The sequence below is a fragment of the Chlorocebus sabaeus genome, chromosome 16 (genome assembly GCF_047675955.1).
Source record: "Chlorocebus sabaeus isolate Y175 chromosome 16, mChlSab1.0.hap1, whole genome shotgun sequence".
Classification (NCBI taxonomy): Eukaryota; Metazoa; Chordata; class Mammalia; order Primates; family Cercopithecidae; genus Chlorocebus; species Chlorocebus sabaeus.
Window position 1 is genome coordinate 35134508 of NC_132919.1, and position 25936 is coordinate 35160443.

General features: G+C 38.9%; 1 protein-coding gene across 16 annotated transcripts in view; it reads left to right on the forward strand.

Moving 5' to 3' along the window:
• SYNRG (synergin gamma) overlaps nucleotides 1-25936 on the forward strand; it is a 96738-nt gene that overhangs the window by 18584 nt on the left and 52218 nt on the right. For 8 of the 16 annotated variants that reach the window (XM_008011134.3, XM_008011131.3, XM_008011133.3 and 5 more), the window contains exons 4-12: nucleotides 4837-4967; nucleotides 6258-6363; nucleotides 6925-7036; nucleotides 12492-12794; nucleotides 14323-14556; nucleotides 15520-15597; nucleotides 19989-20185; nucleotides 21090-21338; nucleotides 23048-23181. In XM_008011134.3, the coding sequence (XP_008009325.1) occupies nucleotides 4837-4967; nucleotides 6258-6363; nucleotides 6925-7036; nucleotides 12492-12794; nucleotides 14323-14556; nucleotides 15520-15597; nucleotides 19989-20185; nucleotides 21090-21338; nucleotides 23048-23181 (1544 nt within the window). The remainder of the gene's footprint in view (nucleotides 1-4836; nucleotides 4968-6257; nucleotides 6364-6924; nucleotides 7037-12491; nucleotides 12795-14322; nucleotides 14557-15519; nucleotides 15598-19988; nucleotides 20186-21089; nucleotides 21339-23047; nucleotides 23182-25936) is intronic. The other 8 variants (XM_008011142.3, XM_008011143.3, XM_008011145.3 and 5 more) reach the window with 2 other exon arrangements.

The window sequence follows — 25936 nt, forward strand, 5'->3', positions numbered from 1 at the left end:
GTCAAAAATCAGTTGGGCATGCTTGTATGTATCTTTCTCTAGGTTCTCTGTTCTGTGCTGTTGTTTTATGTATATGCCTGTTCCTTCACCGATAACACAGTCTTTGTGATGGTAGCTATACGATAAGGTTGAGTCTTCCTATGTTATTCTTCTTTCCAGAATTTAACTATTCTGGTTTCTCTGTCTTTCCATATTAATTTTGGGATAATCTTGTTTATCTCTGGAAAAACTCTTGCTGGAGTTTGGATAGGCATTGTGTTAAACCTCTGTATGAATTTAGGGAGAATTGATGTCTTTGAGAATTGACGTCTTCCATCATAACAGTATGGGATGTCTCTTCATTTGTTTAGATCTTTGGTTTCTTCTATCAGCATTTATATAGTTTTCAGCATAAAAGTCACATCCGTGTTTGGTTAGATTTACATCTAAATATTTTGGTTTTTTGAGGAATTATGAATGGCGTTTTTTAATGTCAGTGTTCACGTATTCATTGGTAGTGTATAGAAATGCAGTTGATTGTATATGTTTGTTTTATATCCTTCAACCTTACTGAACTCATTTTATTAGCTCTGGGAATTTTTTTGTGGATTCCATGGGATTTTTTATATAGGTAGTCAGGTCCTACCTTTATCAAATTTTAACATGCCACATTTGCTTTACATTTTTTTAAAGAATTCAAAAATACTTTCCTTCCTCTCCTTCCCCAGAGGTTGTTATCACTATCATGAATTCAGTGTTTATGGTTCTTGTATATATTTTTATACTACTTTGTCAGCCAGGCTGGAGTGCAGTGGCGCGATCTCGACTCACTGCAACCTCCACCTCCTGTGTTCAAGCAATTCTCCTGCCTCAGCATCCCTAGTACCAGGGATTACAGGTGCCCACCACCTCACCTGGCTAGTTTCTGTATTTTAGTAGAGATGGAGTTTCACCATGTTGACCAGACTGGTCTCAAACTCCTGACCTCAAGCAATCTACCCACCTCCACCTCCCAAAGTGCTGAGATTACAGGCATGAGCCACTGTGCCTGGCCGTAATTTTATACTTTTATTATTTTATATATTTGTATACTTACGAGCAATATATAATATTTTCTAGGTTTTAAATCTTACATATGTACCCTTCAACATCTTAACTTTTTAATTTAACATTGTTTGCCCCCAAGACTTATCCCTGTTGTAAAATTATGCCAAGTTCATTCATAGTAGCTGCTGTGTGGTATTTCATTGAGTGAATATATGTTGTTCTATTAACAGACATTTAAATTGCTTCTAATGTTTTGCTGTTTTGAGCTCATTGATTTCTGAGTGTTCATTATATATTCTGGATTCTAATCCTTTGTAGTTACATCTGTTGCCAGTATCTTCTCCTAGTCGTTGACCTCTCTTAATTTTGTTTATAGTATCTTGTTGTGTAGAAATTAAGTCAGATAGATAAATCATTTTTTTTTTCTGTCTTATCTAAGACATTCTTCCCTACCTGTGTCTTCTTATTTAAAAAAAGTTAAGTTTCTTGTCTTTCTTGTCTTTTTTTTTTTTGAGACAGAGTCTCGCCCTGTCGCCCAGGCTGGAGTGTGGCGCAATCTTGGCTCACTGCAACTGCTGCCTCCTGGGCTCAAGCAATTCACCTTCCTTAGTCTCCAGAGTGACTGCAACTACAGGCATGCACCACCACGCCTGACTAATTTTGTATTTTTAGTAGAGATGGGATTTTACCATGTTGTCCAGGCTGGTCTGGAACACCTGGCCTCAAGTGATCTGCCTGCCTCCCAAAGTGCTGGGATTACAGGGTGTGAGTCAATGCGCCCAGTCTGTCTTTTCAGATTAAGTCTCTAACCTACCTAGAATTGTTCTTTAGAATCAGCGTGAGGTAGAAGGATGTAATTTTATTATGTTCCGTTGTAGTCGGTTGTTCCCAAATCATTTATAAATAGCCCGTTTTTTATTTATTGATTTCTATGATTATTCCTGTAATATTACACTTCTTTATGTGCTTTGGATTAATTTCTAGGCTCATGTATTTGTCTCATTGCTGCATCTGTCTTTCCTTGCATCAGTAAATATCTTATGCCTTAATTATCTAGCCTGAGATAAGCATTGATATCTGGTAGTATGGATCATCCTTCTTCTTTTACAGAGTTATAACTGATTCATGGTCCTTCGCCCTTCAGTATAATTTTAAGATCAACTTGCCAAAACAAAACTGTTGGGGTTCTAACTGAAATGGACACTTTTACTCTTTTGGTCTTAACTGTCATACTATACTTCTCAACTTATTGAAATCTTAAGTGCTATCAGTAGTTTATCAAATGTATCTCAGATTTCTGAGTTCTTTCTTTTGTTATGTCATCCATTCAGTATTTAATTAAAGACTAGTATCTCTTAACTTTTTAGTTTATTTAGATTTCAAAAGTCTGTAAAAACTTAGACAGTCCCTCCTTTCCAGGTGTAGGGGAAACACAAAATGCCGTTTAGTAAATTTGAATGTTCTTCAAGAGAGGAGTTTGTAAGTAAGAAGGCAATATGCATGACACCTTTCTTTCTTTCATTATTATTTTTGTTGAACACTTTGCCTTATTTTTCATCTCTGATTTGGGTAGTTTCTTTTGTATTTTATATACTTTGGGTGAACTGAGTAAAAAAAAAAAAGAAAAATTTAATTCTAGGACTGTGATCCTAATTTTTAGCAGCAAGAGAGCAATACTGTGATTTAAAATAAGTGTACACAGCTATCTCCACCCAAGATTTAGAATAGAGAATGTTAGCAATAAAGCAATATTGTGTGTAACTCCAGTTGTAGAGTGCTAGAAACCCTTCAAAAGCATTCCAAGCTGGCCGGGCATCGTGGCTCATGCCTGTAATTCTTGCCCTTTGGGAGGCCAAGGTGGGTGGATCACTTGAGGTCAGGAGTTTGAGACCAGCCTAGCCAACCTGGTGAAACCCCATCAGTACTGAAAATACAAAAATTAGCTGGGCGTGGTGGCACATGCCTGTAGTCTTAGCTACTTTGGAGGCTGAGGTGGGAGAATCACTTTAGCCTGGGAGGTGGAGGTTGCAGTGAGCTGAGATTGCACTACTGCATCCTAACTTGGGTGACAGAGTGAGACCCTGTCTCTAAATAAATAAATAAATAAATAGAATTTAATGTGAATCCTCAATGTTTTTCTCTCTGGCATGGTTCAGTGGTTTTTGTATAAGCATGGAGAAGTTGATTAGTTGATTCTGATCAGAGGTGAAGTTTACCAGAAGACCATGTTAAGGAATTGACAGTTAAGGGCATTAAGGATATCAACAAGGGCATTTACTATTGAACCCTAGAATCTAAATTGAGCAGGAAGGGAAGTGAGGATATAATGAAGATGATTAATCATGAGAAATGTGACAAATTAACAGGTGGAACCTACAAAATAAGTTCAGGGAAAAAAATATAAATTAACAGGTGGGAGATATTAATGAGATAGGAGAATTACTGGTCTAGATGAGCTAGAAGGATCAGAAGTGGTGGTCAAGTGTCAGGATGCCTAACATCCAGATTTTGGACATGACACAGTCTTTGGTGCAGATAGATCACGGGTATTACCATGGAATGGGAAGCTGGAATTGTATGTTGGGCATGATTGTTATGAGGAGGCTAAAGACCTAGAAGACCACAGTGTTAGGTGAGTGATCCGTGTCGGTGATTGTTGACGTTACCAACAGCAGTTGGGAGATAGAATGGAAGATAGCAAAGTCTAAAGTGTACAACTGAAGAGTGAGGAAGTTGAGGGTCAGTAGATGACGTGAACAAGATCGGAGAGTAAATGATGAAGTCTATTAGTGAGAAATTAAAATGTATTCAGGTTTTTGAAGGTAGAGAGAGGAGAAAAGGTTTAGAAGAAGCAAGGAAGAATATTCCCCACTTACAGGAAATAGAAAAGTAGCAGTCTCCAAAATGAGAGTGTTTCACGGACAGACTTTAGTTAGGGACAGAAGGGGAACTTTTCAGGGAGAAGGTTGAGTAGTAGAAGTTTTCACTCACTAAAAATTAGCCATTTAACTATTATCATTGTCATCATTCTTAATATTAGATTTCGAACCAGATGCGATGGCACATGCCTGTAGTCCTAGCTACTCTGGGGCTGAGGTGGGAGGATCTCTTGAGCTCAAGAGTTGGAGGCTGCCGTGAGCTGTGATTACACCATTGCACTCCAGCCTGGGTGACACAACGAGACCGTGTCTCTAAAAACATAATATTATTAAATTTTGTGATTAGCTGTTGTGTTATTCTTATTTCTGGACACTTTAAGAAACTTTATAATATTGTATTATGTCATTTTTATTGAATATGTTTCTTTCATTTTCTATAAAAGTTTGACTTTAGGCCTTTGATAACATCAAAATATTCATTATCCTGTCATATATATTGGAAAATCAGATTTAATTTCATTTGTGGTATGTTTACCGTATGCCAGCCTCTTACCTATTATTGCAAATATGAAAATATGTAAGATATAGTGCCTCTTCTCAAAGAGGATTAGTGAGCTCACAAGAATGTAATTTGTGGGCATATACTTCCATACTCACACACCAATCAGACTATTAGCAGCAGTCACCTCTGGGACAGTGAAGGGAATGGAGGGCTAGATATTAAGGGGAGCCTTCCATTTTTAGCATCTTTTAATATAATATGTTTATTTGCATATTTGCATCTTATTTGCATCTCTGCATCTTTTAATACAATATATTTCTATTTTTTACAAATAAAAATATTAAGATAGAATTTTTGAAAGTCACATTTTTGTGTATGATAATTAAAGGGAGAAATTGTGTTTTCTAAGCCTTTGTCTGTTTCTTCTAGGCAGGAATACCAATGGGACCAATGCCAGCAGCGGGAATGCCTTACCTAGGACAAGCACCCTTCCTGGGCATGCGTCCTCCAGGCCCACAGTACACTCCAGACATGCAGAAGCAGTTTGCCGAAGAGCAGCAGTAAGAGATCACCAAAATTAAAGGATAACAAAGATACATTATAGCATCTATCTTAAGAATTGTCTAATAATCTCTAGTGCAGATTTGAAACTAAAACAGTCAAAAGTTGTCTTTAAAACTCTTGGCCGGGCATGGTGGCTTATGCCTGTAATCTCAGCACTTTGGGAGGCCGAAGTGGGCAGATCATGAGGTCAGGAGGTCGAGACCATCCTGGCTAACACGGTGAAACCCCGTCTCTACTAAAAAATACAAAAAATTAGCCGGGCGTGGTGGTGGGCGCCTATAGTCCCAGCTACTCGGGAGGCTGAGGCAGGAGAATGGCTTGAACCCGGGAGGTGGAGCTTGTAGTGAGCCGAGATGAGCCACTGCACTCCAGCCTGGGCGACAGAGCAAGACTCTGTCTCAAAAAAAAAGAAAAAACTCTTAAGGCCTGGCCCAGTGGCTCATGCCTATAATCCCAGCACTTTGGGAGGCTGAGGCGGGCAGATTGCTTGAACCCAGGAGTTTGAGACCAGCCTGAGCAACATGGTGAAACCCTGTCTCTACAAAAAATACAAAATATTAGGTAGGCTTGGTGGCTCATGCCTGTAGTCCCAGCTGCTCAGGAGGCTGAGGTGGAAGGATCACCTGGGCCCTGAGATTGAGGCTGCAGTCAGCCATGACCATGCCACTGTACTCCAGCTTGGGTAACAGAGTGAGACCCTATTTAAAAACAAAAACACAAAAGCCTCTTTAAAATACCATTATTACAAGTTTAGAGTCAAAAAGGACCTTAGAGATCCTCTAATTCAACCCTGTTGTTTTATATCTAGTGAAAGTGAAATCCAGGAAAATGAAACAACTTGTCAGTCCAGGTAACACAGTTACCAGCAAAGCCTGAACCCAAAGTCAGGCCTCCTGATTCCCAGATCATTACTCTCTCTCCTGTATGACACTGCCTTCCCAAGCAGGTTCTTGTTTAATGTGCAGAGCAAAGTGTGTTCTTACATTTGTCTGCCTGTTTTTTGAGAACACTTTTGTATGCAAAAGCTTGTTTCCTCCTCTTGCAAATTAGATGAGAAATAAATTCATATTCATAATTTAGATAAATCATTATTTAGACTCATGTCAAATATTTTGGAATTAATGTAGTGAGGAAACAGGGTTGTCATAAGAAAACTAGATACTTAGCAATGAAATTTACACTTCTAGAAGTGCAACATGATATTGCTGAAACTGTTAGAAATCTGAATATAAAACACAGTGTATAATCCTGGGAGCTTGTTTTTTATTAGGTCATTTTTCCTTCAGGAAACGATTTGAACAGCAGCAAAAACTCTTAGAAGAAGAAAGAAAAAGACGCCAGTTTGAAGAGCAGAAGCAAAAACTCAGACTTTTGAGTAGTGTGAAACCCAAGGTAATACTTCAATACTTCTCTTCACCCAGAACATACACGCCCTGAATGTGCTTCTTCCCACTCATTGAGTGGATGTCGTCACTGGGGCACCAGCGCAAGCTGAGACTGATTGACTCTTCTCATTTTGGTTTATCTAATTCCTAATATGAAGGATTTTTCATTTTCTGTGAAGATACACTGTTATTGATGAGAATAGGGTATCAGCCATTATCTTCTCAACTCTTTTTTAGTATCATGGCAATATTTGTAATCTTTTTCTTGGAAAGCAGTAATCCTGAATTCAGTGATATTTCATATTTCTCTTAGAGCCTTCACAGGACACTTAATATCAAACAGGTCTATCCTGAAGTATTTATACATTGGCCTTGTAATGTTTTTATTTTCTGTAGAGTGTCATTGTTTAATCATTTACCTATTTTTCTGACTTGGAGAATTCATCATCAGAAGTATGTGGTAAAAATATTGGAAGTAGATGAGTATCTGTGCTTTTCTTAATTTGGGAGGGTTTAGGATAGAATGAGGGATAAGTAAAGAAATATACATATATTTGTTGTTTCTTAGACAGGAGAGAAGAGTAGAGATGATGCTTTGGAAGCCATAAAAGGAAATTTAGATGGGTTTTCCAGAGATGCAAAAATGCACCCTACTCCAGCATCGCACCCCAAGAAACCAGGTAGTTTTAAGAGGCATTACATTTTTCTTTTCTTGGAGGGTGATTTATGTAGTCCCTGTTTCTTTACCTCGCCATTATATGTGTGTGTGAAAAGTCAATGCAGAACTCTTCGTTCAAGCTAAGTACAGATTTGGATGTTCTGAAATGTGCAGTGGCTTAAGAGCTGTAGTCTGGATAACAACTGTCTTGGGAGGGAAAAAAACCTCTTTGTCTTCTAATTAAATGTCAGTATGACAATTTCACCTGTAAGTTTTCTGTATATAAATATATTAACATTAGTAAAATCTGTTCAATCAGAGCGAATGTAATAAATGAGTTTACCATTTAATTCTCATTGTTTTATAGTAATTTTATGAACTAGTTTTGATTTCATTACTTAATGTGATTAAACTTATAAATTCTTAACATGACTCGTTTCTAAAAATCATGGGTGTAATAATGCTCTTCTTGAAATGTTAGTTTCTCTAATGCATTTCTTTGTAATTTTTATCATCATTTATTGTCAGGTAAGCAAAAAGAAATGTACCTGTTTTAGAAAGCAGGGTAAAGGGATTGGGGGGTGGCGTTTGGTTGTTCTTTTGAACATTTGGCAGTTCAAATGAGTATTGTATTTGCATAATTGTTACCGCATTGTTTTTAAAAATTCAACATTTCAAGTCGGGCGCTGTGGCTCAAGCGTGTAATCCCAGCACTTTGGGAGACTGAGGCGGGTGGGATCACTTGAGGTCAGGAGTTTTAAGACCAGCCTGGCCAACATGGTGAAACCCTGTCTCTACTAAAAATACAAAAATAGGCCAGGCGCGGTGGCTCAAGCCTGTAATCCCAGCACTTTGGGAGGCCAAGATGGGCGGATCACGAGATCAGGAGATCGAGACCATCCTGGTTAACATGGTGAAACACCATCTCTACTAAAAAATACAAAAAACTAGCTGGGCGAGGTGGCGGGTGCCTGTAGTCGCAGCTACTCGGGAGGCTGAGGCAGGAGAATGGCGTAAACCCAGGAGGCGGAGCTTGCAGTGAGCTGAGATCTGGCCACTGCACTCCAGCCTGGGCGACAAAGTGAGACTCCGTCTCAAAAAAAAAAAAAAAAAAATTAGCTGGGCATGGTGGTGCGTGCCTGTATTCCCAGCTATTCGGGAAGCTGAGGCAGGAGAATCACTTGAACCCGGGAGGCGGAGGTTACAATGAGCCGAGATCATGCCACTGCCCACTCCAGCTTGGGCGTCAGAGGAAGACTCCATTGCAAAAATTCAAAGTTTTGACATTTTATCAGCTGATTTCAAGAAAACATACCGAATAGGTGAACAGTTTTCATAAATCATTTAGCCAGCCAAGAAAGTACTACCTTCTGCTGGAAAATGTTACATTGATAAATTTTATCTTGAACTCTTGTATTATAGTACCTTTCATGGTTGATATCAAGAAGGAATAATCACAGGCATAGTAACCAGTTCTTGATTTTCCGGGACAACTTTTACTCTGTTCCGTTAATTTCACTTGATTCCCATTCCAAAAGTATGCCCCAAAATAAAATATACAAGATTGAAAAGAAAATAGATATTAGCAATCAGGCTGAGATTAGAAAGGAAAAATATACCTAAAAATGAAAATTATAAGTTGAATAAGCTAGTCAAGGAGTAATTTAAGAATATATATTGGAAGTTAATACTAAAACTGGACGTAGGCTGGAGGTTAGGAAAAGGAGAGAAAGGCAGTCAGGAGTTCAAGACCAGCCTGGCCAACATGGTGAAACCCCATCTCTACTAAAAATACAAAAAATTAATTGGGCGTGGTGGCACATGCCTATAATCCCAGTCACTTGGTAGGCCGAGGCAGGAGAATAGCTTGAATCTGGGAGATAGAGGCTGCAGTGAGTCAAGACTGCGCCTCTGCACTCCAGCCTGGACGACAGAGTGAGACTCCATCTGAAAAAAACAAAAAACCAAAAACCTAGTCGTAAAGTATTTATAAAAAGAGTATCCAGCCATTCTACCACCAAAGGCACCTTTTAAATTTCTCTTTATAGATTGTTTATCTAAAATACTGAATACTGAATATACAAACTATATTGATCATATAAATTTTTTTTTTTGAGACAGGGTCTCACTCTATTGCCCAGGCTGGAGTGCAGGGACATGATCACAGCTCACTGCAGCCATGACCTCCCAGGCTCAGACAATCCTCCCACTTCAACCTCACGAGTAACTGGGACCACAGATGCACACCACCACACCTAGCTAATTTTTGTATTTTTTGTAGAGACGAGATTTCACCATGTTGTCCAGGCTGGTCTCAAACTCCTGGGCTCAAGCAGTCCACCTGCTTTAGCTTTCCAAAGTGCTAGGATTACAGGTGTGAGCAGCTGTGCCTGGCCCATCATATAACTTTTATACTTCTTTTTAATCATACACATTAGCTGCTAGAGTTGGTATGGGCCAAAATACATTCCACATAGAATTCACACGTTCTAGCCAAATGCAAAGAAACATTGGTTTGGTCATTATAGTATCTCCCAAGTAAATAGTCAGGGTCCATTTAAAAAATATTTTCAGTAGCTGGGAACCCAAATTGAGAACCTAATTGTTGGGAGGCTTGGAATATAATGTGGGAGGGCTTTTTCTTTTTAAAACAAACTTACTTAAGGCAATAATTTTGCATATTTTGCATCTTCTTAGAACTTTCAGTGCATCCAGGTTTTATTTCATTGATCCTAGAGAGAGGAAAGAAGTATGCAGGGTCTCCATTTTTCAAATGAGAGTCATTTCTTAAAAAAAAAGACTATTCCTAAGCTTCAAGTCAGTGAAGAAAAAAAGACTACTTATTGTGGCAATAGACTTTAGTCATATTAAAGCAATTCAAAGTAATTTAAAATGTGGGGAGGCTGGGTGCAGTGGCTCACACCTGTAATCCCAGCACTTTGGGAGGCCGAGGTGGACAGATCACCTGAGGTCAGGAGTTCGAGACCAGCCTGACCAGTCTGGAAAAACTCCATCTCTACTAAAAATACAAAATTAGCCAGGTGTGGTGGCATATGCCTGTAATCCCAGTTATTCAGGAGGCTGAGGCAGGAGAATCTCTTGAACCCAGGAGGTGGAGGTTGCTGTGAGCGGAGATCACGCCATTGCACCCCAGCCTGGGCAACAGAGCGAGACTCTGTCTCAGAAAAAAAAAAAAGAAAAAAAAATGTGGGGCCAGGCGTGGTGGTACACACCTGTAATCCAGCTACTTGGGAGGCTGAGGCAGAAGAATTGCTTGAACCTGGGAGACAGAGACTGCAGTGAGCTGAGATTGCGCCACTGCACTCCAGCCTGGGTGACAGAGCTAGACTCCATCTCAGAAAAACAAAAATGAAAACAAAACAAAGAAGGTCAGACGTGGTGGCTCACATCTGTAACCCCAAAACTTTGGGAGACCAAGACGGGCAGATCATGTGAATTGAGGAGTTCGAGACCAGCCTGGCCAATATGGTGAAACCCTGTCTCTACTAAAAATACAAAAATTAGCCAGGCGTGGTGGTGGGCGCCTGTAGTCCCAGCTACTTGCGAGGCTGAGGCACGAGAATGGCTTGAACCTGGGAGGCAGAGGTTGCAGTGAGCTGAGATCATGCCACCGTACTCTAGCCTGGTTGACAGAGGGAGACCCAGTCTCAAATAATAATAATAGTAGTAGTAGTAACAATAATATATGTAAAGATGCAACAATAAAATAGTATTGTTAAAGAGCTTCATGTTAAATGTAGCCCCAGTCGAGCAGGTTCATTACATAAGTGAATTTTACATTTAATAATAAAAAGCCACAGTGACATTTGTATCCTTTAGTGCCAAAAATCTTTTAAAGGTAGTCGTAGTCTTCAGGCAGGGTTTACTTTCTTAAATTGACTGTTATTGTTTGATTCAGCACTTTATATATCCTAATGTTGATGCTTTTCACAAGAAAATATCACCTTAATAATGTGTTTAATATTCTTGTCTTGGCCAGGCATGGTGGCTCAGCCTGTAATCCCAGTGCTTTGGGAGGCCAAGGTGGGTGGATCACCTTAGGTCAGGAGTTCAAGACCAGCCTGGCCAGTATGGTGAAATCCCTGTCTCTACTAAAAATACAAAAATTGGGCTGGGTGCGGTGGCTCACACCTGTAATCCCAGCACTTTGGGTGGTGGAGGCGGGCAGATCACAAGGTCAGGAGTTTGAGACCAGCCTGGCCAATGTGGTGAAACCCCATCTCTACTGAAAATACAAAAATTAGCCGGGCGTGGTGGTTGCTACTTGGGAGGCTGAGGCAGAAGAATTGCTTGAACCCAGGAGGCGGAGGTTGTCGTGAGCCGAGATCACGCCATTGCACTCCAGTCTGGGCGACAGAGCAACAGTCTGGGTGACAGAGCAAGATTCCATCTCACACACACACACACGCACACACACACAAACACAAATACAAAAATTAACTGGGCATGGTGGCGCGTACCTGTAGTCCCAGCTGCTCAAGAGGCTAAGGCAGAAAAATTTCTTGAACCTGGGGAACAAAGCAGAGGTTGCAGTGAGCTGAGCTCATGCCATTGCACTCTAGCCTGGGCATCATAGAGAGATTCTATCTCAAAAAAAAAAAACAAGTTCTTTTGTAATTTTTATTCCTCATATGGTAACTTTACTGAAATATGATCTATGCAAGTGTGTGGATCAAGCATGATATTTCAAAAATTACAAGTTTGTATTGTGCATTATTTCTTACTGAATTTCTTAATAAATAATGAAATTTAGTCATCATGGTATATATCTGTCCAAAATGTATTCAGCACTATATAGGTAGGTTTTCTTACATCTGATGTGTATTGGTTTGAGATAATATTATCTAGATAAACAGATCATTTTGACTTCAAAAATAATCATCACTTTGATGTAAAGCATCAATGGTCTCAGGGGAAAAATTATTAATCTAATGAAAGAAAGAAAGACTGTCAAGGCCAGGAGCTCGAGACCAGCGTGGGCAACATAGTGAGACACCATCTCTATGAAAAAAAAAAGAAAGGAAGAATTAGCTGGGTATGCTGGCATGTACCTATATTCCTAGCTACTCAGGAGGCTGAGGCTGGAGGATCGCTTGAGCCCAGGAGTTTGAGGCTGCTATGATCATGAGCTGTGAGCATGCCACAGCACTCTGGCCTAGGTCCTGTCTCTAAAATAAATCAATAGATACATACATTTTTAGTTTTGCCTTTTTTGAACCAAATGCAAAATAGCTATTAAAATTCCCCTTTAGAAAGACATAAAATTGTGTATAAATAGACATCAAAGTGTTTTACATGCATCATATAATTCCATTTGACTATTGTTACTTGTTATTTCTTGTTCATCTCTCTATTTATGTTTCAATATATTCTTTTGGAATTGTACTACATCTTAATTCCTTTTTCTCTGTTGGTTTCCATTTTTGTGTGTTTCATTGCCATTTTCCATTTTGCAGATTGCCCCACATCATCTCATTCTACTAAAACTGTCTCCCCATCACCTGCCTTTCTTGATGAAGAAGAATTCAGTGACTTTATGCAGGGACCTGTTGAAGTTCCCCCATGTGGGCCTTCTTCCACGTCCCAACCCTTTCAGTCTTTCCACCCCTCTACCCCACTTGTCCAGTTGCATACACAGAAGGCTGGGACACAGCCTCTCCCTCCAGGTCAGAGTCCAGTGCCTTTTGCCTTACATGGTGTCCCTGGGCAAATTCCTTACTTCTCTACTGCTTCAGCCTCACACAGTGTACCAAAAGCAGGTAACTCTTAGCATTATTAATGAAAATATTCTTAAGATATCCTGGGATAACTTATTTTTGTTATATAAGTAGAATAATCCAGTGATGTTGGCAAATAAACATGTACATGAATGTATGACTGCTGTTGAAATTCAACAAACAAGTGTTCTAGATTTTTAAGTTCTGGGGTCTTCACATTCCGGAAAGGTGATTTAAAAGTTTTGCTTCGCAAGTAGGAGCACTTTAAACTGCCTTATAACTTTAAAAGAAATCTTCTGATTTTTCTGGAAGATTGTTGTTTGGGAGATTCACCAATATCATTTTCTTAAGAATAAGGAGCTAGGAAAGGCTTCTTTAGAAAGTACTCTTTCAGCTTCAGTGACAGGGCACTTGGGGGCAGAAGCCCGGGTTGTTCATTTACTATCAGTTTGTCCTTGATGTGCCTTAGATTTTGTCATCTGTAAAATGAATGGAGACAGCTACACATCCTGGCTTGAGACAGGGTGCTGGGAGGGATCTTGGCAGACATGTACTCAGTCCAGACTTTCTCATTTGATGGATGTGAAAACAGACCAAGAGGTGATGATGATGTCACTGGCCAGAGGCCTCCCTAGGAGTTAGTGAAAGTGTTATCTTATGTAGGTTGTCAGATTTCAAAGGTAGTGCTCCTTCTTCCACTATACTCTTCCACCTACTGTCTCGTAGAATTCTTTAGAATCACAGTAGATAATTATGTTTACATTCTCTAAAATCTCTAATAGTCTCTCAAGTCCTATACAAATGTGCAATAATTGAATTATTTCAACGTTTACATTTTTTTATTTTTTGAGACAGTCTTGCAGTATCGCCCAGGCTGGAGTGCAATGGCGTGAGCTCACTGCAACCTCCGCCTCCTGGGTTCAAGTGATTCTCCTGCCTCAGCCTCCCGAGTAGCTGAGATTACAGGCACCTGCCACCATGCCTGGCTAATTTTTTGTATTTTTAGTAGAGGTGGGGTTTCACTATATTGGTCAGGCTGGTGTTAAACTTCTGACCTTGTGATCTGCCTGCCTTGGCCTCCCAAAGTGCTCGGATTGCAGGCTTGAGCCACGGCGCCTAGCCACAGTGTTTACATTATATGTGACAGGGCCTCCCTTTAGAATATGGAGGTGAGCTGGGCACCGTGGCTCACGTCTGTAATCCCAGCACTTTGGAAGGCTCAGGTGGGTAGGTCACCTGAGGTCAGGAGTTCGAGACCAGCCTGGCCAACATGACGAAACCCCGTCTCTACTAAAAATACAAAAATTAGCTGGGCTTGGTGGTGGGTGCCTATAATCTTAGCTACTCAGTAGGCTGAGGCGGGAGAATCGCTTGAACCTGGGAGGCAGAAGTTGCAGTGAGCTGAGATCGTGCCAGTACACTATAGCCTGGGCGACAGAGTGAGACTCTGTCTCAAAAAAAAAAAAAAAAAAAAAAAAAAGAATATGGGGATGGAGATGAATGATTGAAAAGATTAGACATATACACATATACAGTTGTATACAAATAATCCTTCATGCTGTTTGTTTAGGCCCTTCCTTGGAGGAGAAGTTCCTAGTATCTTGTGATATAAGTACATCTGGGCAGGAACAAATTAAATTAAATACTTCTGAAGTTGGCCACAAAGCCCTAGGCCCAGGTTCCAGTAAGAGCCATCCCAGTGTAACGGCCAGTAACGGGGGTGCTGTAGATGGATGTGTAAGTGGTACCACCACTGCAGAGGCAGAAAAGACTTCAGATCAAAACCTGTCAATTGAAGAGAGTGGTGAGCTCGTGAAACATTCAGCAAAAAACTTGTTTAACCAAACGTTGCTCAAATGCTAACACCTTAAGCATTAATCTTCAAATGAATGCTGCTTGATTTTGCTAATCGAAATTTTGCTTGAAATATATTTAATGCATTCCTTTCTCCAATTAACCCCTAAGATTTTGCTCTGAATTCTTTCAACACACTGTTACTCGTTTTTTAAAATGATTTTGATAACTGGTTTTCTTAATTGGAATCATTTCTGATTTAAAATTTTATTTCCTTTTATTTTATAAAAACTCTCTTTTTTTCCACTTATACTTTGTCTTCTTCCATAAAGGTTGAAAAGTTAAAATGTAACTGGAAAAGTCACCAATGAGAATATAATCTTGCTTTGTCTACAATAAATCATATGCCACTGCCTAAAATATCTAAATTTTATAAATTCAACCCTCAGAAATGAATTAGAATGTGGGCAGCCTAGGAGGCAAACTTTTGGGAGGATATTTCACTGGACAAAAAGCCCCCAAAAGTCCTGTATATTTAAAACATCTGTATCATATGTAGATTAAAAAAAAAAAAAAGAATGAAACTTTGCAAAGAAGCACTAGTAAAAACTGCAAGTAAAGCTTGGACAATTAAATATTTTTAGATACATAATTTTAAACTATCATCTATCATTTTTTTCCTTAATTTGTAATACATGTTAAATGGTGCAAGTCTTATATGATTTAGAATATTGAATTGATACATTTTAGATTTTGTATAATTTACTCTTTAGGACATAGTTAATGTACAAGAGTTGCTTAGAAACCAAATATTTTATTCTGAATCTGGGGCAGGGGGGACCAAATATTTTACTTGTATTGGTGACTTTTTTTAGTGTCTCCAGCCAATGCTGTTTATAAAAACCATGACTCAGTGTGATTTCACCATCTTCTCCATGGACCACTGTATACATTGATGTTTCTTATCTTCTAGGGGTGGGAGTATTTCCCTCACAGGATCCTGCTCAGCCCAGAATGCCTCCTTGGATTTACAATGAGAGTTTGGTTCCAGGTAAAAAAGCCCAGGATTGCCATCTGGATATTTTGCTATAAATATTGTAAATGTAGTTGTAAATATTTACTGTCATAGTTACAAAATATGCAGGAGGAATTGTGACTTTTCTTTTTTTCTGAAAGAGTACAGAAATTAAATAAATGTCGTGTTTCATAAGACTGCCTCATGTATGGAATAACTATATAAATGAAGGAGAGTAGTTTTGTGTTAATGTTTTATCAGCCATCATACTTCCATTTCTAAAAGCTCTTTTAGATTTATTTTGCTTTAATGGACATTATCAAATATTTAGTTCAGCGATTAATAACATCAAGAATTTTACTAAAATATTTAATGTCATTTTCTGAATTCTTAGTTTATATTTTTAAAAATATTATTTCTATGACTTATTTGTCATGTAATACTATATGAAATAAAAGACCATGTGGGATCTTTTTTTTCACATTGGAAGATGCGAAGGATAGTGTTTACCTTTTTTTTTTTTTTTTTTTGAGACAAGGTCTTACTATGTCACCCAGGCTGGAGTGCAGTGACACAATCTTGGCTCACTGCAGCCTTGACCTCCCCAGGCTCAATCCTCCCACCTAGCCTCTCTAGTAGCTGGGACTACAGGTGCGTGCCACTACGCCCAGCTAATTTTTGTATTTTTTTTGTAGAGACGGGGTCTCACCATGTTGCTCAGGCTGGTCTCAAACTCCTGGGCTCAAGTGATCTGCCTGCCTCGGTCTCCCAAAGTGCTGGGATTACGAGTGTGAGCCACTGCACCCGGCCTACTTTTTCTTTACGTATATTTTTACTGCTGAGCCAAAAAGAAAAAAAAAAAAAAAGAAAATCCTTAAAGTGCATTTTCTTCTTTAAACAAAAAAAAATTTATTTTTAATTTTTATGGCTACATAAGTGTATATTTTTATGGAGTACATGAGATATTTTGATACAGACATACAATATGTAATAATCACATCAGGGTAGATAGGGTATCCATTACCTCAAGCATGTATTACTTCTTTGTGTTATGAATGTTCCAATTATACTCATTATTTTCTTATAATAAAATAATTATTTTAATGAAGTATTCAAAATAATTTTAAACATCTGATAGTAAGATTAGACACAAATGAGTATGCTGCACAAATTATTGTTGACTGTAGCTACCTTGTAGTGCTATCAAATTCTAGATCTTATTCCTCCTATCCAACTATATTTTTATGCCTATTAACCATACCCATTATTCCCCCCTCCCCACTACCCTTCTCAGCCTCTGGAAACCATCATTCTATTCTCTGTCTCCATGAGTTTAGTTGTTTTAATGTTTAGCCTCCACAAACGAATGAGAATATGTGAAGTTGGTCTTTCTATGCTTGACTTATTTCTCTTAATATAATGTCCTCTAGTTCCAACCATGTTGTTGGAAATGACAGGATCTCAATTTTTTTATGGCTCAATTTTGCTCCATTGTGTATGTGTACCACATTTTCTTTATCCATTCGATAAAGTGTCTGTCAGTGGACACTTAGGTTGCTTTTGAATCTTGGCTTATAAATTAGTACAGCCACTGTGGAGAAACCTTTATACTGTTCTCCATAGTGGCTATACTAATTTACATTCCTACCAACAGTGTATGAGGGTCCCCTTTTCTCCACATCCTCACCAGCATTCGTTATTGCTTGTCTTTTGGATAAAAACCATTTTAAGTGGGGTGAGATGATATCACATTGTAGTTTTGATTGACATTTCTCTGATGATCAGTGATGTTGAGCCCCTTTTCATAAGCCTGTTTGCCATTTGCATGTCTTCTTTTGAGAAATGCCTGTTCAGTTGTCTTGCCCATTTTAAAATCAGATTGTTAGCTTTTTTTTCTATTGAGTTGTTTGAGCTTCTTATATATTTTGGTTATTAATCCCTTGTCAGATGGATAGTTTACAGATATTTTCTCCCGTTCTGTGTGTTTTCCATTTTTTGATTGTTTCCTTTGCAGTGCAAAAGCTTTTTAACTTGATGTGATCCCATTTGTCAATTTTTGCTTTGGTTGCCATTATTTTTGGGTTATTACTCAAGACATCTTGCCCAGATCAATGTCCTGGAGAGTTTCCCTAAGTTTTCTTTTAGTAGTTTCGTAGTTTCTGGTCTTAGATTTAAAAGTCTTTAATTCATTTCGATTTGAGTTTTGTATTTGATGTGGGATGGAGTCTAGTTTTATTCTTCTGCATATGGATATCCAGTTTTTCCAGCACCATTTATTGAAGAGACCCTTCCCGATGTATATTCTTGGCACCTTTCTGAAAAATGAGTTCACTGTGGATGTGTGGATTTATTTCTGGGTTCTCTATTCTGTTCCATTGGTCTCTGTGTCTGTTTTTATGTTATTACTATGTTGTTTTGGTTACTATAACTTTGTAGTGTAATTTGAAGTCAGGTAATATACAGTAACGTACTGCAATTCCTCCAGTTTTGTTCTTTTTGCTCAGAATGGCTTTGGCTATTCTGGGTCCTTTGTGGTACCATATAACTTTTAGGATTATGTTTTCTGTTTCTGTGAAGAATGTAATTGGTATTGATAGGGATTGCATTGAATCTGTACTACCCATTGCTTTGAGTACTATGTACATTTTAACAACATTGATTCTTCCAAAACATGAACATGGAATATTTCTCTACTTTTTTATGTCCCCTTCAATTTCTTGCATTAATGTTTTATAGTTTTCATTCAAATGCATTTTCTGATACTACTCATAATGACAAAAGGCTGATTGTTACCAAAATCGTATGTACAATTCAACTGTACATAAAAATAATGGCTTTTCTTCCAAATGCCTGTTAGACAGTTTGTATCTTTTCTTCTTCTCTGTCCAAACAAAATCTAGATCTTGTTATATTTTGGAGTTTTATCCATTTTCTGCCGGTTTGTATTACTTTCTCCCTCTTCCTTCCAAACATACATGCACATATACTTTCTAGTCAAAACATGTATTCTTTTTTTTTTTTTTTTTTTTTTTTTGAGATGGAGTCTCTCTCTGTCACCCAGGCTGGAGTGCAGTGGTGCGATCTTGACTCACTGCAACCTCTGCCTCCCGGGTTCAAGCAATTCTCCTGCCTCAGCCTCCTGAGTAGCTGGGGCTACAGGCATACACCACCACGCCTGGCTAATTTTTTTTTATTTTTAGTAGAGATGGGATTTCACCATATTGGCTAGGCTGGTCTCGAACTCCTGACCTTGTGACTCGCCCACCTCGGCATCCCAAAGTGCTGGGATTACAGGCATGAGCCACCACATCCGGCCAAAAATATGTGTTCTTATGGAGAGCCCACTAACCTGTAATCCATACTTATAATCCCAGATGTAAAATTTTTGTTTTAAACAGTTTCTCTGTCCACCTTAGCCCTACTAACTTTCATCTCCCTAACTAAGCTTGCTAGATTTAGTAAATAACCATACAGGATGCCCAGTTAAATTTGAATTTCAGGTAAAAAGCAAATAATTTTTTAGTATAAGTATGTCCCATGCAATATTGGCATTCTTTATTTTAGCCCTGTCTCTAACAACATTTCCCACTTGGTCCTTTGGAAAACCCATGTTATTATCAAAAACTCACCAACCGCACCCCCCTTTTTAAGACACTTGTTCTGCTTCCTCACCCTAACAGAAACTGGGTCTTTCCTTAAAGGTTATATTTCCATAGCATCTTCTCCAATGGTGTTTTCTCTCATAGCCTCGATGTTGGTATAATTCTTACTTCCTGTTGCTCTTTTCAAACTGTTCCCACCATCATTACTCTACGGCTTCTCTTGTAATATCCAAAGCATGCTGTCTTGTTACAATCTTCTATTGAATTATAAGACTTTGTCTTACCTCTAGCCCTAAACTTTATCTTTAGTACCAAGCTCCAGATTCTAATTGTCTCCTGGACATTTCCTCTTGAATATCTCAATTTTTGTTTTCTTTTTTTCTGAAACGGAGTCTCACTGTTTCCCAGGCTGAAGTGCAGAGTGCAGAGTTGCAATCTTGGTTCACTGCAACCTTTGTCTCGGGATTCAAGCGATTCTGCCTCAGCCTCCTGAGTAACTGGGCCTACAGGCACATGCCACCACGCCTGGCTAATTTTTGTATTTTTAGTAGAGATGGGGTTTCACTATGTTGGCCAGACTGGTCTCGAACTCCTGACCTCAGATGATCTGCTGGCCTTGGCCTCCCAAGTGCTGAAAGATTATAGACGTGAGCCACCATGCCCAGCCGCACTGGAATATGTTTAAAGCAGTTTAAACCCTGACATGGCTTTGGTTCTATTAAAGCAGTTTGATTGAAGATTATTCTTGTATACCAACAATGGCACCCCGAAAAATGAATCACTTGGAATGTGTTTCCATTTGTAATCTGGTATTTCCTTTAATAGATGCCTATAAGAAAATCTTAGAAACCACAGTGACTCCAACCGGAATAGATACTGCCAAACTGTATCCCATTCTGATGTCATCTGGGCTTCCCAGGGAAACTCTTGGACAGATATGGGCCTTAGCTAATCGAACTACACCTGGCAAACTTACAAAAGAAGAACTTTATACTGTTCTAGCCATGATAGCGGTAACACAGGTAAACCATGTTTCTTAAGTTAGATCAAATAACTTTATTAGTATAAATTGCAAGGATATGAAATCTTTTTTACTACATTGTGTAACTCCTTGTACATTAAAATTTAGATCATTTTCAGGATATAGTACTTCAAAAATGTAGAGTTTATATGCTGTGCATAATAGCAAGTTATTCCTTTGTTTAAAGACCTTTTGTTTTGGTTTGTTTTTGAGACTGAGTCTCACTCTATTGCCCAGGCTGGAGTGCAGTGGTGCGATCTCAGCTTACTGCAGTTTCCACCTCCCGGGTTCAAGTGATTCTCCTGCCTCAGCCTCCCAAGTAGCTGGGATTACAGGCACCTGCCACCATGCCTGACTAATTTTTATATTTTTAGTAGAGATGGGGTTTCACCATGTTGGCCAGGCTGGTCTTGAACTCCTGACCTCAAGTGATCCACCTGCCTCGGCCTCCCAAAGTGCTGGGATTACAGGTGTGAGCCACCATGCCTGGCCTAAAGACTTTTAATATATTAACATTCTCTGAACTTGAAAGTTAGTCAGTAATAGGTGAAATTACTCTGTCTGTCTTTTGAAGTTTTCTCTAAAATTTCGTAGATATAAAGTATTCTCAGTCTGGTAGAAATTTTTCTTTTATTGCAAAGTCATTTAAAATGATTTGATCATATAGAATTAACCAAACGTGTCAGAAAGTGAAAATGTCAGAACTGATATGTGTTGGCCATTTCTTTGTTAAGTATTAGGTTTGCATTGACCTTGTAACTTTTTTTCTTAAATCAAATTCATGAGTTTTGAGAGTAGGAGTGGAAACATGCAAAGGCTACAGATTTTTACCTTTCGGTCTCTGCCAGATTTCGACCGTATGTGGTTTACAACCCCCTAATCCATTTTCTTTCTATCATTTGTAGAGGGGCGTTCCTGCAATGAGTCCTGATGCTTTAAACCAGTTCCCAGCAGCTCCTATTCCAACTTTAAGTGGTTTTTCTATGACTCTGCCTGCACCGGTGAGTCAGCCAACCGTGATACCTTCAGGCCCTGCGGGCTCCATGCCCCTCAGCCTTGGACAGCCAGTCATGGGTATTAACCTTGTTGGACCAGTGGGTGGAGCTGCAGCCCAGGCTTCTAGTGGTTTCATACCAACCTTCCCTGCAAATCAGGTAAATGAAGAAGCTGTGCATATTTCAAATAATCACTGAAAGTGAATCTGGGCACCATTTTTTCCAGGGATACGTAGAGTAGGTTACTGGATTATAGGGAGCACATTTAAATTCTTAGGTTGTATCTTTCAGAAAAACTACTAAACCTGAAATTAAAATACTTTAGGTTTTCACTTCTCAGATTAGCAAAAATGTTTTAAGTATATAATATTTAATGTCATTGAAAAAGTAGGGTAAAAGTGACTAATACACTCTAGGCTTATTGGTACAGCCTTGTCGAAAGGCAGGCTTGGCAATAGTTATCAAAATTCTACATGTCAAGCTGGGCGTGGTGGTGTGTACCTATAGTACCAGCTACTCCAGAGGCTGAGGCGAGAGGATCACTTGATCCCAGAGGTTCAAGTCTGCAGTGTGCTATGGTTATGATCACACCATTGCACTCCAGCTTGGCAACAGAAGGAGACTCAGTTTAAAAAAAAAAAATGCCTCAGCATGTCTGTATCTTCTCTCCTAGCAGTCACATTATTAGAAATCTATCCTAAGAAATAGTTACTCAAATTAGCAAAGATATGTAAGAATTTTTGTTGTAACATTGTTTGTTAGAGTAAAAAGTAGAAATAGCTAAATATCCAACAGGAGGAGAAAGGTTAATTTCAGTTCATTCACACAGTGGTGGTAATCTTTAAACTGAGTAAGATAGAACTACATGTACTGCATGGAAATGTATCTTTGTTATATAGTTAGAGTATAGAGCAATATAGTGTAATCGTATTTTTCTTTAAAACAAATGAGCTGTTAACAGTACTTCTGGAGTGTGGGATTAGGAGTCAGTGTCCACTCTTTGTACATGTATGTGATTGGTTATGATGAGCTTGTGTCACTTAATTTGCAAACATGCATGATATATCTATATGTCTTTTTTTTTTTTTTTTTTAGCATTTTGACCTTTTTAATTTTTTTTTTTTTTTTTTTTTTGAGATAGAGTCTTGCTATATTGCCCAGGCTGGAGTGCAGTGGTGTGATCTTGGCTCACTGTAACCTCTGCCTCCCAGGTTCAAGCCATTCTCCTGCCTCAGCCTGCCAAGTAGCTGGGATTACAGGTGCCCACCACCACACCCAGCTAGATATGTCTTTTAAAGATGGCAGGCACTTAGTAACCCAATGAATGTCGTTCAGCTATTTTTAAAATGTATAGATTACCTTTTTTTTTTTTTTTTTTTTTCAGCCAAAGTCTTGCTCTGTTGCCCAGCTGGGCTGGAGTGCAGTGGCACAATCTCAGCTCACTGCAACCTCTGCCTCCTGGGTTCAAGCGATTCTCCTGCCTCAGCCACCGATGTAACTGGGACTACAGACACATGCCACCATGCCCAGCTAATTTTTGTATTTTTAGTAGAGATGGGGTTTCGCCATGTTGGCCAGACTGGTCTCGAACTTCTGACCTCAGGAGATCTGCCCACCTTGGCCTCCCAAAGCACTGGGATTACAGATGTGAGCCACTGCACCCAGCCTAGATTAGCTATTTAAACCAGTTTTTTTACCATTTGTACCAGAGAGTATCTAAAAATACAAAACAGTATTCCTGCCTTAAGCACTTGAGTTAATGTATCTAAACTAAGAAATTTTAAGGGCAGTCTTTGACTGTTGGAGATTTGTTGTGCATTTATTTTGTCAGTCAGTGCTATTTATTTAAATATCCTTTATAAACCTAGGTAGTAAAGCCAGAAGAAGACGACTTCCAGGATTTTCAAGATGCTTCTAAGTCAGGATCCCTTGATGACTCATTCAGTGATTTCCAAGAGTTGCCTGCTTCTTCAAAAGCAAGTAACTCCCAGCATGGAAACAGGTAGAAAAGAGTTTAATATATTTAACGTTGTATTTAATCATTAAGGAAGAGACATCCCTAATAGGAAGGCTAGGTGTGAGAAATTTAAAAATTAAGATGCCTTACTCTACTACTTTCTGTGATTATTCCTTCTGTATTAATACTTTTACTCTCCAAACTTCTCTCTTTTGTCCACCTTAAACTTCAGCTCCTACTGTTTCCTCTAAGTACACACCTACCTGGCAATATTCTTTTTCACCTGTGCCAAACCTTTATTATAGCTAGAGCACCTGTGCAGTGATGACTTCATGTTCCTGTATTAAAGCAAAGTCTTCAACTGTTGAAAAGTTTTTTAGGCAGAAGCACATAATTGTATGTTTTTGTAGTGTTATGTACTGTTGCTTTTCCACAGAATCATAATTCACAACTCTAATCATATTTCTTCACATTTCTTGTATAATTGACATTAGTGTCTTTTAAGCCTCAGATTTCTGTTGTTTGCATAGACAGCTGCATAAACATTTCTCTGAGGTTTTAGATGCCACGTTAAGCTTCGGGTACAGTAACTGATTCAGTATGTTGTCAGCATTTTTTATTTTTTTTTGAGATGGAGTCTTGCTCTGTTGCCCAGGCTGGAGGGCAGTGGTGTGATCTTGGCTCACTGCAACCTCCACCTCCCAAGTTACAGCGATTCTCCTGCCTCAGTCTCCCTAGTAGCTAGGATTACAGGTGTCCACCACCACACCCAGCTAATTTTTTTGTATTTTTGGTAGAGATGGGGTTTCACCATTTCACCATGTTGGCCAGGCTGGTCTCAAACTCCTGACCTCAAGTGAGCCTCTCGACTTGGCCTCCAAAGTGCTAGGATTACAGGCATGAGCCACCATGCCAAGCCGGCATTAAAAAAAAAGTATTTAGATATTTCTGCAAAGTGGAACACATCAGACACCAGAGTAAGCGATATGAATTCCTTTGTTTTTATTTTTCAAATTGGTTTTTGTCAGAATACATATTCCGTGTCTCCTGTGTTCCTGTTTATGCAGTTTCGCTCCTTTCTTCCCCATTTAGCCGATTGATTATCTCTTAGTCAGCACTTTGCTGCATACACACTGTAACAAGAACTAAGGGACAGGCGTTATAGAGAATTACAAATTAGGAAAAGAGACTATTCTCCTGGTTTTAAAAATATATTAAATGCATGTATGTAACATATAGAAGAAACATATAAGGAATGAGACCATAGAGTGCTGGTATTTCCAGGACTGCTGCACCAACAAACAAGTTAAACCTTCTAGACACATAAATTATATTTCTACTCCAGATCTCTTCCTTCAAACAAAATTTGTATGTAGTACTACTATCTAAGCATTCCCATCTGAATGACTCAAGGCATCTCAAATTCACTGCATGAAATTAAATTCATTGTTTTCCTACTCAAAGCCAAATAAAAATGTGTTAAATCATTATTCCCTTCCTTGGTGAATGATGTCACCATATTCAGTCACCAGATTAAAAGCATGCTATTTACTTTGGCTCTGTCCTCTCTCCTTTACCACCATTAACTCTGTCAGCTCTGTGTGACAGTGTGTGATCTTAACTCCTGCCCGCTCTCAACTCTTGATATTTCCCATGACTTACACTCCAGCCATGCCAGCATGACTCCAAACTGACCGTGTTCTTTCAAACTTTATACGTTCTGTTTGCTTCAGTCTGAAATACCCTTACCTAATCTCCCTATAGTTATAGTTCCATTTCAGAAATCAGCTAAAGATAGGAAGTTTTTCCTAACCAATTCCTACCTCCAAGGTGAGCTAGGGGGCCCCTCCTTTGCTACTGCTATAGTACCTGATGAATATCTGTGCCCTAATTGTAATTGCTGGTTTTCCTGACTGTTTCCCTTACTAGGCTGTAAGTATCTGAAGACAGTCATTCATGTTTATATATGTAGTGCTTGGCCCCGTCATATGTAATTAATAAAGATTTGCTGGATGACTGTATTATAGTATGTGGCTTATAAACCTAATTTATCAAATTGGTGATTTATTTATCTGAGCAAAACTGTTTGTAGATGAAATTAAAATTTGGGGGTAGAAAGTTTTAAGATGGTGGCCAGACCTGAGATATATGGGGTATTAGCAATTTTGTGTGACATTATCTCCATGTAATAGTTTACTTTCATATACGATACTTTGCAGATATTCCTGTTACATATAGCTCTGACTTGACTACTTCCATGCTTTCCTTGAATGAAACTATTTTATTTGTTTTTTTTTTTTTTTTAAGATGAAGCCTCGCTGTGTCACCAGGCTGGAGTGCAGTTGCGCAACCTCAGCTCACTGCAACTTCTGCCTCCCGGATTCAAGTGATTCTCCTGCCTCAGCCTCCCTAGTAGCTGGGACTACAGGCGTGCGCCACCACACCCAGCTTATTTTTGTATTTTTAGTAGAGACGGGGTTTCACCATACTGTCCAGGCTGGTCTTGAATTCCTGACCTCAGGCGATCTGCCTGTCTTGGCCACCCAAAGTGCTGGAATTACAGACGTGAGCCACCATGCCCAAATGAATGAAACTATCTTGGTATTATCTAGAATTCATACTCAATATTCATTTATTCATCCAGCAAACATTTATTTAGTATTTGCTATATGCCAGACACTGGGATAGGCATGAGAAATACAGAAGCAAAAACCACAGTTCCTGCTCTAAGGACACTTAGTTTTATCTGGTATTTAAATTATCTGATAAAGTTCTCTTAGGATTAGTCCTTAAATATATG